The sequence below is a fragment of the Vulpes vulpes genome, chromosome 8 (assembly GCF_048418805.1).
Source record: "Vulpes vulpes isolate BD-2025 chromosome 8, VulVul3, whole genome shotgun sequence".
Taxonomy (NCBI): Eukaryota; Metazoa; Chordata; class Mammalia; order Carnivora; family Canidae; genus Vulpes; species Vulpes vulpes.
In genome coordinates this window covers 38612331-38628642 of record NC_132787.1, presented here as the reverse complement: position 1 = coordinate 38628642, position 16312 = coordinate 38612331, and the positions used below count along the sequence as shown (strand labels likewise).

The following is a 16312-nucleotide window of genomic DNA, read 5'->3' as shown; positions in this document are numbered from 1 at the left end:
TAACAGACTCTTTTTTTTTTTTTAAGATTTTACTTTTTTATTCATGAGAGACACACAGAGAGAGGCAGAAAAATAGGCAGAGGGAGAAGCAGGCTCCCCGCCGGGAGCCTGATGCAGGACTCCATCTCCGGACCCAGGATCATGCCCTTCTGCCCTGAGCCAAAGGCAGACAGGCAACTGCTGACCTACCTAGGTATCCCCAGACTCTTAACTGTAGAGAACTGATGGGGAGGTGGGTAGGGGGATGGTGAAGTAAATCATATATTGAGTGTTCTATGGAAGTGTTGAATCACTATATTGTACACCTGAAACCAATATTATACTGTATGTTAACTAACTGGAATTTAAGTAAGAACTTTTAAAAAAGGCAAATGTAAAAAAAAAACAAATATAAAAATATCTAAATTAACAACATCTAAGAAATAAGGAACAGTCTATGCCCCAAAGTTATGGGCTAATGACCAACATCATCATATAAACAAAGAAAGCTACCAACTCTTAGAACTGCAGAAGCTATAATTCAATCTCCCCATGTGACAGCTGAAGCAGAAGAGGCCCAGAGAAAAGTTTATCTACCTGATGAGAGTACCATGACCCTGCCAACCATCAGTCATACCACATTGTACCTCCACAATGTGGAGATGGTAGTCATCACCTCATTACAGTATAGAATGTTTCATTTCAGATCAACATCATGATGATGTGATATAAATTGTTCTCTGGGAAATCTTATAAAGAGGGAACAAAAAAGCAATGGGCTACAGTGAACATCATACTTAAAGGTGAAAGACTGATTTTTTTTTCCTTCTAAGATCAAGAAAAAGACAAGGAAGTCTGCTCTCACCACTTCTGTTCAACATTGTACAAAAAATTCTAGTCAGGGCAATCATCTGGGTAAAATAGAAAGAGAGAGATAGGGAGAGAAAGAAATAAAATGCATCCAGATTGAGGAAGGAAGAAATAAAACCATCTATTCACAGATGACATGATTTTATAAATAGAAAATCCTAAGGAATTCACTAAAAGCAATTAAAAAATGAGTTCAGCAGTTGTGGGATACAAAATAAATATACAAAAAAATCAAGGGGTCCCTGGGTGGCACAGTCAGTTGAGCATCCAACTCTTGGGTTTCAGCTCAGGTCATGATCTCAGGGTTGTGAGATCAAGCCCCATGTGAACCTCTGAGCTCAAATAGGAGTGTGCTGGAGTTTCTCTCACCCTTGCCCTCTGCCCCTCCCTATGCTCACTCACAGGCTCTCTCTCTCTCTAAAATAAATAAATATTTTTTTAAAATCAATTATATTTTTATATGCTAGTAATAAACAATGCAAAAGTGAAATTAAGAAAACAATTACATTTTTAATAACATCAAAAAGAATAAAATAATCATAAACAAATTTAACAAAACACGTACAAGACTTGTACACTGAAAATATAAAACACTGTTGCAAGAAACTAAAGAAGATCTAAATAAAAAGATATACCATGTCCATAGATTATAAGACTTTACTATGATAAGATGGCAATAGTTCCTAAATTAATCTGCAGATTCAACGCAATCCCTACCAAAAATCCTAGCTTGGGTTTTTTGCAGAAACTGACAATCTGATCATGAAATTCATATAAAAATGCAAGGCACTCAGAATCATCAAAATAATTGAAACAGAAGCACAAAGTAAAAATCACATCCTCAATTTCAACATTTATTACACAGGTATAGTAATTAAAACAATGTGGCACTGGTATAAGGACAGATTCTCTACCTCTCCTGCCCTCCCCCTCCCCCGGTAAATGCATGCTTGTGCTCTCACTCTCTCTTAAAATAAATAAATCTTTAAAACAATGTAAAATGGCATGGTTAGTCTGAGAAATAGTATGGTAGTTCTTCAAAGTGTTATATATGCAGCTACCATGAGACCCAGTAATTCCACTCTTACTTATGCATCTAAGATATATGAAAACATACATCCACACAAAAATTTGTATACAAATATTCATAGCATCATTATTCATAATACCCAATAAGTGGGTCCAGATGTCCATCAACTGATAAATGAGGTATATACAAAATATGGAACATTATTTGTCAATAAAAAAGAGTTAAGTACTGATGTAGCTAAAACATGGATGAATCATGAGGATGCTTTGCCAAGTGAAAGAAGCTACAGACACATTTTGCATGATTCCACTGACATGAAAGTCCAGAATAGGCAATTCCATAGAACACAAAATAGATTAGTTGTTTCCCAGAGCTTGGTAACTACTGGGGAAAGGGTTTCTTTTTGGGGTAATAAAAATATTTTAAACTTAGACAATGGAAATGGCTCCACAAATCTGCAAATACACTAAAAACTAATGAATTATAGATTTTAAACAGGTAAATTTTATAGTCTGAGGACTAAATCTCAATAAAGATATTTTTAACAATGGGCCCAGTATCTACAAACTTAAAAAGAGCAATGGGCCTTGGGGATTAGGTGAAGCTAGCGGAGTTTGACTATCAGCTTCCCTACAAGTTATGTGGTCTTCAGCAAATTCCCATACCACTCTGAGTCTCAATAAATGGTAGCTAATCATCCAAAAAGAGGGAAAGTAAGGAGATATGCAGCCTCAGGGTCACAGTGAAGGCAGAGACAAGATGATCCTCTGGGATGAAAGGCACATATCCAAGACGACCAGCTAGACTTTGGGTCTTAGTCTCTGTCTATTCCCCAGCAGAAGGTGCCTTTCCTAAATATCCCACAGATGAGGGTGCCCCAGAGCCATGTTATGCCATGAACATTGACCTTGACTCTTCCTGCAAGTATGAATAGCATCTGTCCCATCAGACAGCAACATGTTTTCCTCCCATCATTTCCCACCTTTGGCTAGATTTATAGCAAGAACAAAATATTTACAATATTAACAGAATGGAGGGAACATGAGGAGGATGCTGACAATCCAACTCCAGGCCATTTTCATCTTGCCCTGCTCATCTGGGAAGGTCATTTTCTCCCCAGTGCCCATAAGACATTAGATGCTTTGAGCTTTGCATTCTCAACAGTGTAATGGAAATAGATGTTGAATGCTAAAACATAAACATATGTATCATTTATAATGCATTCAGATGTTTTTCAATTATTCATGGTTCCTGAAAGTTATGCAACCTATCATGCATATATATCCAAGCAAAGTTTATATTAGAACCACAGCCTCAATGTACGCAATTCCAGCTCCTTGGCATTCCCGTCTATGGAATTAAAATTAAATGAGTCAGTGGTCAATAAAAGTTACATGTGATTTCCATAAAATTATCCATTGTATATTGCTCTGGTGTGGAGAAAGAAGGTTGCCTGGAGTTGCTGAAGCTGACAGAACACAAAATGTATGCTTTCTGATGAGGGTGGTGGTGATGATTAGGCTTTCCTAAGAATGAATTCATTATTTCCCTGAATAATTGGTGGTCTTGGACTTACTTCTTGTCTAGGAAAAAAAAAATAACTCAGAGGGCCACCCTCTTTCTCTTCTGTTTAAGTCTTGTTTTCTCAAGAAAGAGAGAGAGAGAGAAAGAGAAAGAAGAAAAAAAGCCAGTGTTCTGGGCTCAAAAACACCACATTCTTCTGTTTTGGTGCTTGAATAAATTTGCATGTTAACATGAATGGTTCCAACTTTAAGAATGTAAAATTAAATGAAATTTGAATTCAAATCCAAGATGGAGAAAAGACACATGCAAAAACAACAGATTTCCAATCTTGTTGATTTTTTTCAGGAGCCAGATTAGGAAAGACATAAACACACACACACACACACACTCTCTCTCTCTCTCTCTCTCTCTCTCTCTCTCACTCACTCTTGGTTTCAAAGAAGGGTGGAGCTCAGAGCAGACAGGCACTGCCAAAGAGGAGCCCCCTACACCGTACCCTCAGCTCACACACACTATGAGTATTTACAGATCACAGCACAGATTCTGAAGCTCTGTTTTAATGTCTTAATGCCATCCTAAAATTCTGAAATAGGACTCAGAAAACAGGTTCACTATCATCTACTTGTGAAAGCCCACCTAGATAAAATGAAATATAAGGAACACTGTATGAGTAGTTCAAGTGAGTGCAGGCATGAATTTGCCTCTGCCAGCCCTAAGAGAGTCATTTCTTGCTTGGACCTCTTCATTGCATTTGAAAGGCAGGTTTACATAGTGGTTAGATGCACTAGACTGTCAGAGATGAAGCAGGATTGGAATCCCAGATCCACTCACCATTTCCTGGCTGGGTGACCTCTGACAACTGACTTAAGCTATGAACATAACTGTTTTTCATTAGTTTCCATCTGCCTAACCAGAGTGCCAGCCTCACAAATTTATTGTGAGAATAAAATATATAATGCACTGAGACTGACCTAGCCTAGAGCAAGCATTCGACAAGGGTTAGCTACCATTATGCTAGTTAGTATGGTGGTTGTTATCATTATTAGATATTGAGGTGATGGATTCTGGAGGAACCAGGCCTGAAACTGTTTCTTTCTTTTCTAATGTGCTTTCCCATTTTGCCTAAACACTGCCACCCAGGAAAGAGAGACAAACCAAGTCATGGCAAAGGCCCACTCCCAATGAGCTCTGAGCGCAGGTCAATAAGAAGGGTCATGAATCATTCCCCCCTGTCCCGTTCCTATCAACCCCTTCCCTTAGTCTAGTCTCTGTCCATGAAGGCATTCCAAATGAAATGACAACAGGATCTTAAGAAATAAAAAAGACAGAGCACAGCAGGTGAACATCTTACCTCATCTTCATTCTCAGTCATATTGGTACCCAATTTCTGGACAACTGACTTGCCGCTGGTCTTCAACATTTTCTCTCGAACTTTGGTTTCATACTCAGGCCGGGAATGTTCCTAAAACCCAAGAGTCAATGTGTAGTTAGTAAACAGGCAGAGAGTGACTCTGTGGTTATAACCTGTGGGTTATAGCCTGTGGGTTATAACCAGACACCACAAGTACAGTAAAGTCAGGTTAGGATCAAATGCTATTGGACATGAACCATTACACCACACACGATCACAAGGAGTCTAGACCAGGAACACAATGTGGGGGGAGAGAGAAGGGACACACAACAGTTGTTACCACACTGAAAACCAAACCTGGGCACGTTCCTGGGGATGGCACCAGTGAGAAAGGAGAGAGGAAATGTTAACTGGGTAACTGATATGAACAGAAGCATCTGGTCATCCTACTAACTAACTATCCTCATGCCTCAAACTTTAAGTTTCAATGAGCCAAATCCCAGCTAGAGAAACAGATGTACCCCACAGCTGGGAGTTAGGACAATGACACAACTTCTTCCTGCTCCATTATTCTGCAAACTAAAATGGCGACCAATAAACATCAAAGTTAAAGATGGCCACAGGGAATCTTAAAACTCACTTGCCTGAACCTGTTTCCTGTACAGCCTAGGTGAGTAACTCATTGGCAAGTACACCAATGCTCAAGAGATATCACTGAGCCATTCAGCAATACAAACCTGAATAGTGAGTCACCAGGCATGGGAAAGAGCACCTAACTAATCAAGAGGACTACAGTCAAATCAATGCAGATGCTGAAGCAGGAAGATGCATGACTTACTTCAAAGAGAATTTAACAGTGTACACCTGGCTTCATTGGCAGGTCTTCCCTGCAGCGTCCAAGGACGAATATCTTACAGGTGTGAGGGCTTCATGTTCCTGCATCATTTATCGATAACTCCTAGGCAAGGATTCAGGCTTTGGCTCACAGTTGACTCAGAGAACACACATTTCATTACCACTGCTTCACACGTTAGAGACTCCAAAAACCAACAAGCTAGTCTCCTGACCCGTCTTTGGCTTTCCCAGGACATGCCATGACATTGGAGAGGAGAAACCATGCGTGTGGCTTATAAACATGACCAATACAACATGACAAATTCAAGGGTATTAAGGCATCCCATCATTACTGATCTCCAAACATGCATCAGCCCCATCTTTTCCAAGACGTCTCTGCTACAGCATACCTGGGGGAGTCTCCTGTTTTTCAAGTGGCCTAGAGTTTTATAGCTGCTACCACACACAGTTCTTAGTTATGTATTTTTCTTCTATTATTTCCTAGATGTTTTGGACGTGAGAGTCCTTTTATACTAATATGAGGATCTGCAATCTATTCTATCTTATTTTGTATTTCTCATAGTAATGAGCACCATGCAGAGCACCCAGAAATCTCTAAATGATTGTGAAGTTCACTGATTTTGTCTTTCACCTTTATCTGTTCTCCACCATATCATTTCCTAATGCATATGCTAAAAGATTTATAGTTTTTAAAAAGGGATTCCAGGGTCTAAGAGATTGGAAAAGGCCACACGATATACCACTTGAGAGAGGTATATTAGAGAATATCAGAAGCTCTGAAAAGTTCTACTGTGAAGACACTTGCCTAATGTTTTTAAACCCAACATTTCTTGCAAAAATCCTTTTGTCCCCATCAGTTAACGTCCCACAGGAATAGTTTGAGAACTTTGGTTTGAAGTTGGCCTCTATGCCCCTGAAATCTGGTACTTTTCATTTTTATTATTTCCGTACAAGATTTTCATTAAAAAAGCTATGGCAATATCTTTTCGGTGAGTATGATTATGTGGATTCTAAACCCCCTCTAGCTAGAGTTGTTTCTACCTTTCATACCCGGCAAAGGGGCTGAGAACTTCCCCTACTGGCTAGGAGGGCTGCTCTTGACCTGCCTCTGACTTTCCAAAGATAGTCCTCACATCTCTCTAGTTGTGGCTATGGCCCACCTCATCCCATGCGAGACCCCCATTCAAAATCCCTCATCTGTCTAGAACAAGCTGAGCATTCTCAGCATATAAACAGGAGTCCAAGACTCTCAAAGAAGAGTCTTAAGCTGTTCTGCATTCCAGCTAAAGCAGGTCAGACAAGGATGTCTCTGTCTGTGGCCAAGAAGATCAGGTGAGGTTACAGAATTCCTCAAAGGCAGGGAGCTGGACAACTGAGCTCCTGACCAGAGCAGAATCTAGCCCCTGTAGGGCCAAAGCACCCAGCCATGGGAGGGTCCTCCTTATTCCTAATGTTCCTCGTACACCCTGGTCTCTCTGGGTTGGTAGTCTGATGCAAAATCACCAGAAATACATAACTCCTCCCACTAAAACCCTGGGAGATATTCCCAAAGTGGCTTCCACCTTGTTGGTCTCCTCAGGAGCTGTCTGAAGGACAGCTCAGGACCAGCCTTCTTTGATCTAAAGAGGTAAATCCAGAGACACAGTCAACAAATGTCTTCATCAAAGAGTTTTCAAGCTCCTGCTGCACTCTGCACTTCTTTCCAGGCTCTGAGGCCACAGTAGAGCCTATCTTCAAGTGAAGGAAGGTGACAATAAGCAAACGAACACACAAATAAGAAGCCAGCAGCTAGGGATAAGAAGAGTAGAAGAAATAAAACAAGATGGCTGCTTTAGAATGGGGATTCCGGGAAGGCCCTGAGTCTGAGGAGGGTAACATTTAGGATGGGATGGAAAAGCCAAGAAAGGACAGGCCATGTGGAGACTAGAGCATTCTAGGCAGAGGGAACAGCCAGTGCAAAGACTGGCATAAACCTGGGAGAGAATGAAGGTCTATGTGGCTAGAAGGTCTGAGCAAGGAGGAGAATAATATGTACTGAGGTCAGAAAAGGTAGGTAGAGAATTTGGCTTCCTTTGTGCTAGGAAGCCATGTAGGACACCTAAAATTTGATATGACAGATGAGGGATGGGAGAGACAGAGGGAAGGACATCTGTGTCAAGATAAGACCACAGTCTCTCAGAGGAACACATGGGGCCTGATAGAAGCTAACTGGGTCAGGGAGGGAGGCCCCCTGAGCTGAAGATTAGCCCATGTCAGAGCAAAAAACTCTTGAGGTCTGGCAGGCCTCCCTTCAGCAAGAACAGGATCCAAAGGGTCTTTCAGTAAGTCCCTCAAGGTGTCCTTGCTGGTTCCAAATGGAGGAACCCTTAGGCAGGGGCCACACCGACCCAGGAAGCTGATCTTGGGTTTGGTTGTTCATGTCCTTCCCTACCCTGAAAGAAAGCAGTCTCCACCCTCCTTCCACTTCTCCGTGATTTGCCACCTGGACTTGAATCACACCACTTGTTCAACTCTTCCTGGTGTGGCCCACATAGTATCTCCTAATGCAGACCATAGAGAAGCATGATGTCTTAGGGTTACAGAAAGCTGGCCCAGAGAATATTCCTGACACCTGGAGACAGTGTCTGGTTAAAATAGAAAAAACTCCTAATCATGACCTCCAAGGGCTCCTGTCTCCCTCTCCCCAGTGTCCAAGTCATACCTGCCATGGTATGCTCCTGCTCCTCACCTGAATGCATGTTAAACCTGCTCACACTTCAGATAAGTCCTAGGACTCTTGCAAAGTCATAAATATAATTCTATCCTGCCCTCTATGCCTTCCCATGACCTACAAGAGACACAGACCAGCTGTCAATAAGCCCCCTGTCCTGGCTACATGCCTGTATTTATTGCTTCGGCCATCCCCAAACCCATTCCTGCATCCAACTGCACTGCACTTTCTGGACATCTTGCTTTTTCTGATCTACACCACAATTTTCCCAGATCAAGACTTCTGCTTGCTGTTTCTCCTTGTGGGCACCCTCTCCCCTCTTTGCTACCGAGTGAAATTTGCCCAGTCTTCAAAACTCAGGTTAAAAAAAAATGCACTCCCCTTCTGGCTACATTAGCCAGAAGAAATTTCTCTTACATATTCACCATCACATTCTAAATATTCAGAGGCCAGAAAGCACCCTAGCTGAATGTAAGCCTTTGGAGCTACTCAGAGACTGTTTGACATAGTTCCATACTCCATACTAAAAACTGGTACAGGGATCCCTGGGTGGCGCAGCAGTTTAGCACCTGCCTTTGGCCCAGGGCGCGATCCTGGAGACCCCGGATTGAATCCCACATCGGGCTCCCGGTGCATGGAGCCTGCTTCTCCCTCTGCCTGTGTCTCTGCCTCTCTCTCTCTCTCTCTCTCTCTCTCTCTCTCTCTCACTATCATAAATAAATAAATAAATAAATAAATAAATAAATAAATTTTAAAAATTAGACATAAATAAAAAATAAAAACTGGTACATAGTAGGTGCTTAATGCGTATGTTCAGACTATACTGAATTTAAAGCATGTTTGATATTCTAGTCTGAAATATAAACACGTTTAAGGAAAAGACAAGGCTGTCCTCCCTCTCAACCATGCCTGGCCCAGGGCTTGCACACTCAGGGCACACAAACCATGCTGTAGAACCAAGCCACTTTGCAGTAAGTTCACCCAGAAGAGCGACCAGAGCCCATGAGGAACATCGACTTGTGCCACAGGCAAACCAGTCTTGGCCAGACCCCTCTCAGCCTGCCTAAGAGTTCCTGAGATCATGTACCTCCCATGAGGTTACCACTGCTCTCTGGGTTCATCAGAAAGCAGGAAACCTGGCTACAGAAAGAAAATTGATTATATTTCCAACCCTTCCAAAAGCCTGTGACTGAGATTTTTGAAGGCATCGAATCATAACCTATGGCTTTCTCTGTGTGTGTTTACACCTCCTAGCGGAGACTGGCTGGCTTCCACAGCTCTACCTAGCAGACACACCTAGCTTGTCTCTGGACCCATTTAGGCCTGGATGCCAGGACATTTCTTCTTCTCTTCTTGGGAGACATGATAGGCCCTGCATTAGGAGAACAGAGCTCCCACTTCCCCACACGTGGCCAAAACTCCCTTGTCAATCTCTCTGCTGAAGCAGAAGGAACCCGTATGATTAGAATGTCCCAACCAGACCACCCCCACAGTCCCACTTTTACTGGAAGCACTCATTTGGCCATTATTCCCCCAAGAAATGCAATTGCTTTCATTATTCCCTGATGCTTATCTTCCTAATTTGTATCCTCTCTAAAGGTAGAATCCAAGTGTATATTCTCTGACCTGCCGCAGAACCCATGATGGTCGCCAAGCATATGCTGAATGCACCGGGCTGGAATACAGTGAGCACACATACTCAATGCATGGTAATGGAAATGCCCACCTGCTCCATTAGAGCATCAAGGAGAAGAGATGACATCATGCTATAGACATATGGAGCCATGCAGGCTTGAGAACAAGACTAAATTGGGGATTTCACTTGTTTGGTCATAAGACAACAGGGCCACAAAGCCAGCAATCCCAAGCCTAAGGTGAGACACATCCATTACTGTGGGAGAAAGCAGAAAAGGCCTGCTCTCCATGCAGCTGCCATAATGCCTGTGGCCAGGATTTGCAAGTAACTACTCAGGCAAATGCCAGTGTCTTCTGGTCTTTCCAGACACTGTCCTCAGCACCTCAACAACAATGTCCACAATATCAGGAGCCTCTATACAATATTCATATCTATTCAGTCAATGGGAACATGCAGGAATAGATAAGAACTGTGAGCAACTGTGCACACGTTACTCATTGCCAGCTTCCTGACATCAGGAATGGGGCCCTAGTTCTCATAGGAGCCAGAGGGAAGGCTGATTTGTTTTCAGTCATTAAGTATTATCTGTCCATAAAACTAGACTCTAAAAAAACCTACCCTTTGCCCTTAGCTCATCCGCCAGTTTGACCCATACTTTACTGGCTTACACTGTAGTAGTCCATTGCTTCTTTTGCCTTCCATAGGCATCAAAGGCAATCAGCCTCTGGCACCCACACCTCTCCCTTGGTCCTCAGTAGGCTTACAGAGGTGTTCTGACATATGCATGTTCTGGGTTACATGATAGCGATTCCTGCTCTCTGGCTTCATGCACACTAGCACCCAGGAGATGGGAGGTAGAGGAATGTCAAGTTAAATCTCAAAGCTACCACAAGGTTTTTCTCTCATGCCATTTCTTTTTCCAGTGAGGTTCACCAGGACATCTGACTACCCATCAGGTCCAATCTCTTGCTGCTCAAGAGAAGAGCAGGGATTTGAACTCTTGACTTCAGTGCATATCAACCATGGTTAAGACCATGGAGCCAGTGACTAGCTGATGTGACCCCAAATGTTAAGTGGTCATCTCACTCCAGAAAATCTATTTCCAGAATGAAATCAAGCAAGGGCCCAGAAAGTATGCAAAGGAACTCACTTCTTCCTCTTCTATACCAGTCAGGTCCCAGAAGTAGCCCAGCCGCATCTGTAATCTCTTCCAGTTTTCAAGAAACATGGTAGCTTAAAAAGAAAGAAGAAATCCTATTAAAGAATGGATTTTGAGTACCCTTTGGGTTCACCAATGGGGGTGGAGGATAAACTTGGAGGTTTCAAATTTTTGGGCTCTCTTTAAAGCACTTACTCCCTTCCTCCTACTTCTAGCTGGAACTGCTCAAAACATTACCCATCCCTGAGAGCCTGATAGATGTAAGGGGAGATACACCCACACACACATCTAGGTTATGAGAAGAGGGTGAACAGTGACCTCTAGAAATAAAAGAAAGATGGAAGGAAGAAGAAAACGAGAATGGAAAGGTCTGTAGTCTTTTTTGACAATGTTCATCTTCCCTACACATACATTCTTTCTTCCTGCCCCTTCCTCAGAGCCCTCACTCTTTTTCCCATCTTTGTGTCTCTGGCACCACTTCCCTTCTCTGGACCCCAAGCATCCCATTCTGAGACTATGTAACAGTCTCCTAATGGTTCCATTGACTCCAGTGTCTCAGCCTTCCAAGGCAGCCTGCATGCCACTGACAGAGTCCTCTCCCTGAAGGGGCATTCGCCCAGCCCTCCATCTGTTTAGCAAGTAGCTGCTGAGGGCCTCCCTACACTCCCACACCCACATGCCAGTCAGTCTGCCTGCCACCTGCAGCCCCTTGAAGGGCCAGTCCAACATGGTCCAGGGAAAACCAACCCCTCTTCTCTACAGCCGTGGCTTGTCATACCAGGTCTGAACACCTAATCCAGAGCCTGCTGAGGGACCATGCAGATTCTCTCTTTTGAAAACTGAAACCAAGAGACACAAAAGGAAGCAGGAATGGGATGAGCCACACAGCCAATACCCAAAAGGATAAAGGGCCAGGATTTCTGACAGCTCCTCCAGCTCCAGTTCCCAGAAGCCTGGCTCCCTTCCATTACCTGCACCCATGAGCTTGCTTCTTGCTTTCTTATAACACAGCTCTTGTTCTTTGAGCAAGCTGGAATAAATGTCCAATCCTGCACAAAGAACTGGGCCTGCCTGAGGTATCTGTAATACACAAAACACTCTCCTAGACACCACGAGGGAGATCAGGTGAATCTTATGTGGATGTTGCTCTCAAACTGTTTACAGTCTATAGGGAATGGCTGTAAACAACTACAATAAAAGGCACAAAGTGATCAGGGCCTTAAGAAAGGCACAGTAAAAGGCTGTGGGCAGGCAGCAGAGGAAGTTCTGATTGCCAGAGAAGCCATGTGAGCCGAGTCTTGAAGAACAATGACACCGGGGCAGTGAAGAAGGGGCGAGGAGAGGGAAGATGCCAACACTCCCCCATCTAGACTTTCAATGGCTCCCTATTGTCTTAAGTTCTTTTCTCTTGATGGGGGGATCCTTTGTATGTGGCCTGACCCATGTGTCTACTAAATCCATTCCTTTGGTCTGTCAAAACACAACCTCACAGGTGCATCACTGCTACGGTCACCTCCTCATTGCCCTTCCCATCTCCAACTCATGCAAACTGTCCTGCCTCCCTATGCTGCCCTCCACTGCCTACCACCATGCTTTCCTGATCCATTCTGCTTGGGCCACCCTCTTTTCTACACTTCTACTATACTTAGAGTCCAGTGCCCTGGAAAGGAAGGGAAGTGATACTCTCTGAGGCCACCCCCACACCTTAACACCACCCACCAGGAAAACCCCCGGTGCCCTTCACTGTGTGCAGCACTGCACTGTTGGTTGCCATTCAGGTCTGCAGCATAGTAACTGGACTGTGAAATTCCTCAGCTCTTAGCTGGCTGTTTACCTCGGGCACGGCACAGAACTAAGCAGAACAAACACCCACAGATTGATTGAATGCGCAGTTGCTAACAGCTACATTTGTTTTACATGGTGCTGTGTTACAGTGCACAGATTCATGTGGTTTCTCCCTTGGATTTGAGGCTTTTTCACATAAGTGCATCCTGACCTCCCAACACTGGAATGGGGCTGGGGATGCTCTGAGAGCAAGGTGGGGAGGAGGGCGTCTCTCCTTTTCCTATCCTTGTCTCAGTGCCTGAGGAGGGCTCTGCATACAGCAGGGCTCAGAATGCTTCCTGACTGCAGGCTCTATAAAGAGAAGCCAGACCATGGGAACAGATGAGAGGGAGCAAAGAAGTCACTGAAGAGGAGTCATGAGGACAAGGGAGGATTGTCATAATGGCAAAGAACAGCTCACATCTCCTGTGTGCACTGTATGCCAGGCACTATGCTAAGTGCTCTACACACATATCTCATTCACCCAGCACAAGAACCCTATGAGGTAGGTATTCCTTAACCATTCTTAAGGATGAGCATGATGATGTCCAAAGGTTAAGAATCTTGCCCCAGGTATATGGTACCTGGGTTAAGAGTGCTGACTTTTATGACACAGAGCTAGATCTGCACTGTCTTGTGATGGATCCCAGCTGGTAAGGAGTAGGACTGTGAGACACACATCTAGGACCGCCTGGCCCCTAGGTCAATGTTCTTAACTTCTATTCAGAACAGAGTTCAGAAACCCTGTCCCTTTACTTTCCTTTTCAGTAAGGCTTCATTCACTTTCTGAAGCTCCCTAGAGTCCGAAGCCGAACCACAGAGGAGCTGGGAGCTAGGCCTGAAGGCTCCACAGACCCAGTCCATACTGACCAGCACCCTCCATGCGCCCGGGCTCAGTAGCCCCTACTATGGTTCCACTGACAGAGAGTCTCTCTGCAGAGAACCACTTCTCCCCAGTCTTCCTTCTGGCAGATTGGGCCTCAGGCCAGGCCCACCACGCACAGCACCACTGATCATAATAATCATTGTAATGAGAGGCAGTACTATTATTTTTAATTGTAATTTGCAGGCAATCATGCCCAGCGGCTCTTGGCTGCTGCAACCAAATACACAATCACATAAAACACAGCAAAGCTGTTAAAAAAAACACAACTGAAGCCCACACTATGCCAGGAAGCTCTGACGCATCCCACCCTTTATGCTTTTCCTGTGTTGCCACATGAGAGGGAGCAAGAGGGGCAGGGGCAGCGGCAGTAAATTACCACAGATCCCAGGGGGGTAGGAGGCATCTGTTAATTATAGCTATTGAGGAAAGAGATGAGGTTGTTGTTGGGGCTTGAGAGTGGCAAAGTACAACTGAAAACCAAGTTTCTCTACAACAAGGAATTACATCCCAGGGAAGTCTGTAAGGGATCATGGACTCAGTATTATGAAACTATAGCCACTCAAGTCATGGGATTCCCTTAAGACAAATAAATGGGAATTAGGATTGCAATGTATCAAACATTGAATGTGCATTCCAGGTTCCAAATCAGTTCTGATGGATCTGGGGTAATCATGAGGTGTCCTGCTTAACAAGCAGACACAGAGCTGCTACCTAAGGCTCCCTAGGCAATAAGCTTCAGCCTCAGCTGGTTCTATTGAGTTCCTCCTGGGAACACTTCCAGAGCCACATGGTGATAAGTGTCACTTCCTCCTACTCTCTGCCCCTACTTCTGTGGGCTGACTACTGCCTGTGTGCCCCTAGGCAGTGCATTTCCACCTGAGAATAGAGAATAGAGTGTCCCCTGGAAATGTTCCTTGGTGGCCTAGTAATATGGCAATCTTTCCAGTCTGGTTCTATCTCCACCCAAGGAGAGGTCCCTACAGGGAACAGAAAAAGCTTGTGTTAGTACTCCTAGCACTACTGAAAACAGACCTCTCCCTCTCTCCTCTTCACACTTTCAGGAATGTGTGACTCATGGTCCCATCCTGGCATGTCCTCCAGGCCCCATGGAGTCAGAGATAATCAAGCATCCTCTGCAGTGGGATCACAGCCCTGCCATTCTGTGATCTAATGGAGAAACTAAGGGCCTGCATATCCAATGATGAGTAAAAAGTGAAAATCAGGTGGCTACTCAAGATGGGCTGAACCATGTTGACTTTGTTCCTTGTATGATACATGTGGGTGTATCTTCTTGGAAATGTCCAGTTATCACAGGGTTATTATTTTGGGTTATTCCATTCCAGTTTGTGAACAGAAGTGTCTCCGTGTGTGTGTGTGTGTGTGTGTGTGTGTGTGTGTGTGTGTGTTTATGGTCAGATGGCTATGGCCCAGAGAAAGTTTATTACCCTAATACTCTGGGGAGACAAAGGGAGGAGGAAGAAAATGATGGAACTATCTGTTCTTTCCTTCACAAATCCCTTTGGTGGAAATACTGAAAACACTACTCTGGCATTGAGTAAAATCTCTACCGTCTGCACTCATGGTGTCCGGAAATTGCACAGAATCTAGAGTCAGGAGATCAAGTTTGGGCCGACCTTCCCCACCAGCTAACTCTGTGGCTATGGTAGTCACCCCACAACTCTGAGTGTTATTATAGTGGACATTGATGACTTCCCCTATCTTAGTAGATATATCTGGAGCTCCTCATGCGTGTGCTAGGGATTTTCTTTTTTTTTTTTTTTAATGTATATTTTTTATTGTAGTTCAATTTGCCAACATATAGTATAACACCCAGTGCTCATCCCGTCAAGTGCCCCCCGCAGTGCCTGTCACCCAGTCACCCCATCCCCCACCCACCTCCCCTTCCACTACCCATTGTTCATTTCCCAGTTAGGAGTCTCTCATGTTTTGTCACCCTCTCTGATTTTTCCCGCTCCTTTTCAAACATGTGTGGGGTTCAAATTCTGAATAATTTCTACATGAGATTAATACAAGATGAATATCTCGTATCTTTTAAAAAATACATAAAACCATGGAGGAATTCCTAGTACTACTCACATATAAAAGTAAAAGAGAGAAATCTATTGATCCTAAAATACTTCTTAAGGTATAAAGACTAAATACTAAAGAACATAAATCAAAGGATATGGGCTTTAGAGCATGGTCACTGTACCCATTTAAGGTATTACTAAAATAAGGTATTACCACTTACCCCACAGAGCCATGAAGATAGAGAAGAAGACGGTGGCAGGGTTGTCAAACAGGTGGCTTGCCTTTGCTGTGCCACAGGCTGAGCTGAGGTTCCAGTAATCACAGGACTTGTCACACAGGGGACACATGGTGAAGGCATTCTGCTGGTCACACATCTCTTTGCTGAGGAAGAGAGAGGTTGCTGGGTCAATGAGAGCTAAGACAGGACCCACCACAAGCAAGTTACCCTAAAGACATC

The 16312-nt window shown here is 43.8% G+C and overlaps 1 protein-coding gene across 1 annotated transcript in view; it reads right to left on the bottom strand.

The window, feature by feature from the left end:
- ANO2 (anoctamin 2) overlaps nucleotides 1-16312 on the bottom strand; it is a 340778-nt gene that overhangs the window by 146871 nt on the left and 177595 nt on the right. Inside the window, exons 12-14 of the mRNA XM_072766166.1 lie at nucleotides 16076-16236; nucleotides 11106-11188; nucleotides 4755-4865 (exon numbers count right to left, since the gene is read on the bottom strand). Of these exons, the coding sequence (XP_072622267.1) occupies nucleotides 4755-4865; nucleotides 11106-11188; nucleotides 16076-16236 (355 nt within the window). The remainder of the gene's footprint in view (nucleotides 1-4754; nucleotides 4866-11105; nucleotides 11189-16075; nucleotides 16237-16312) is intronic.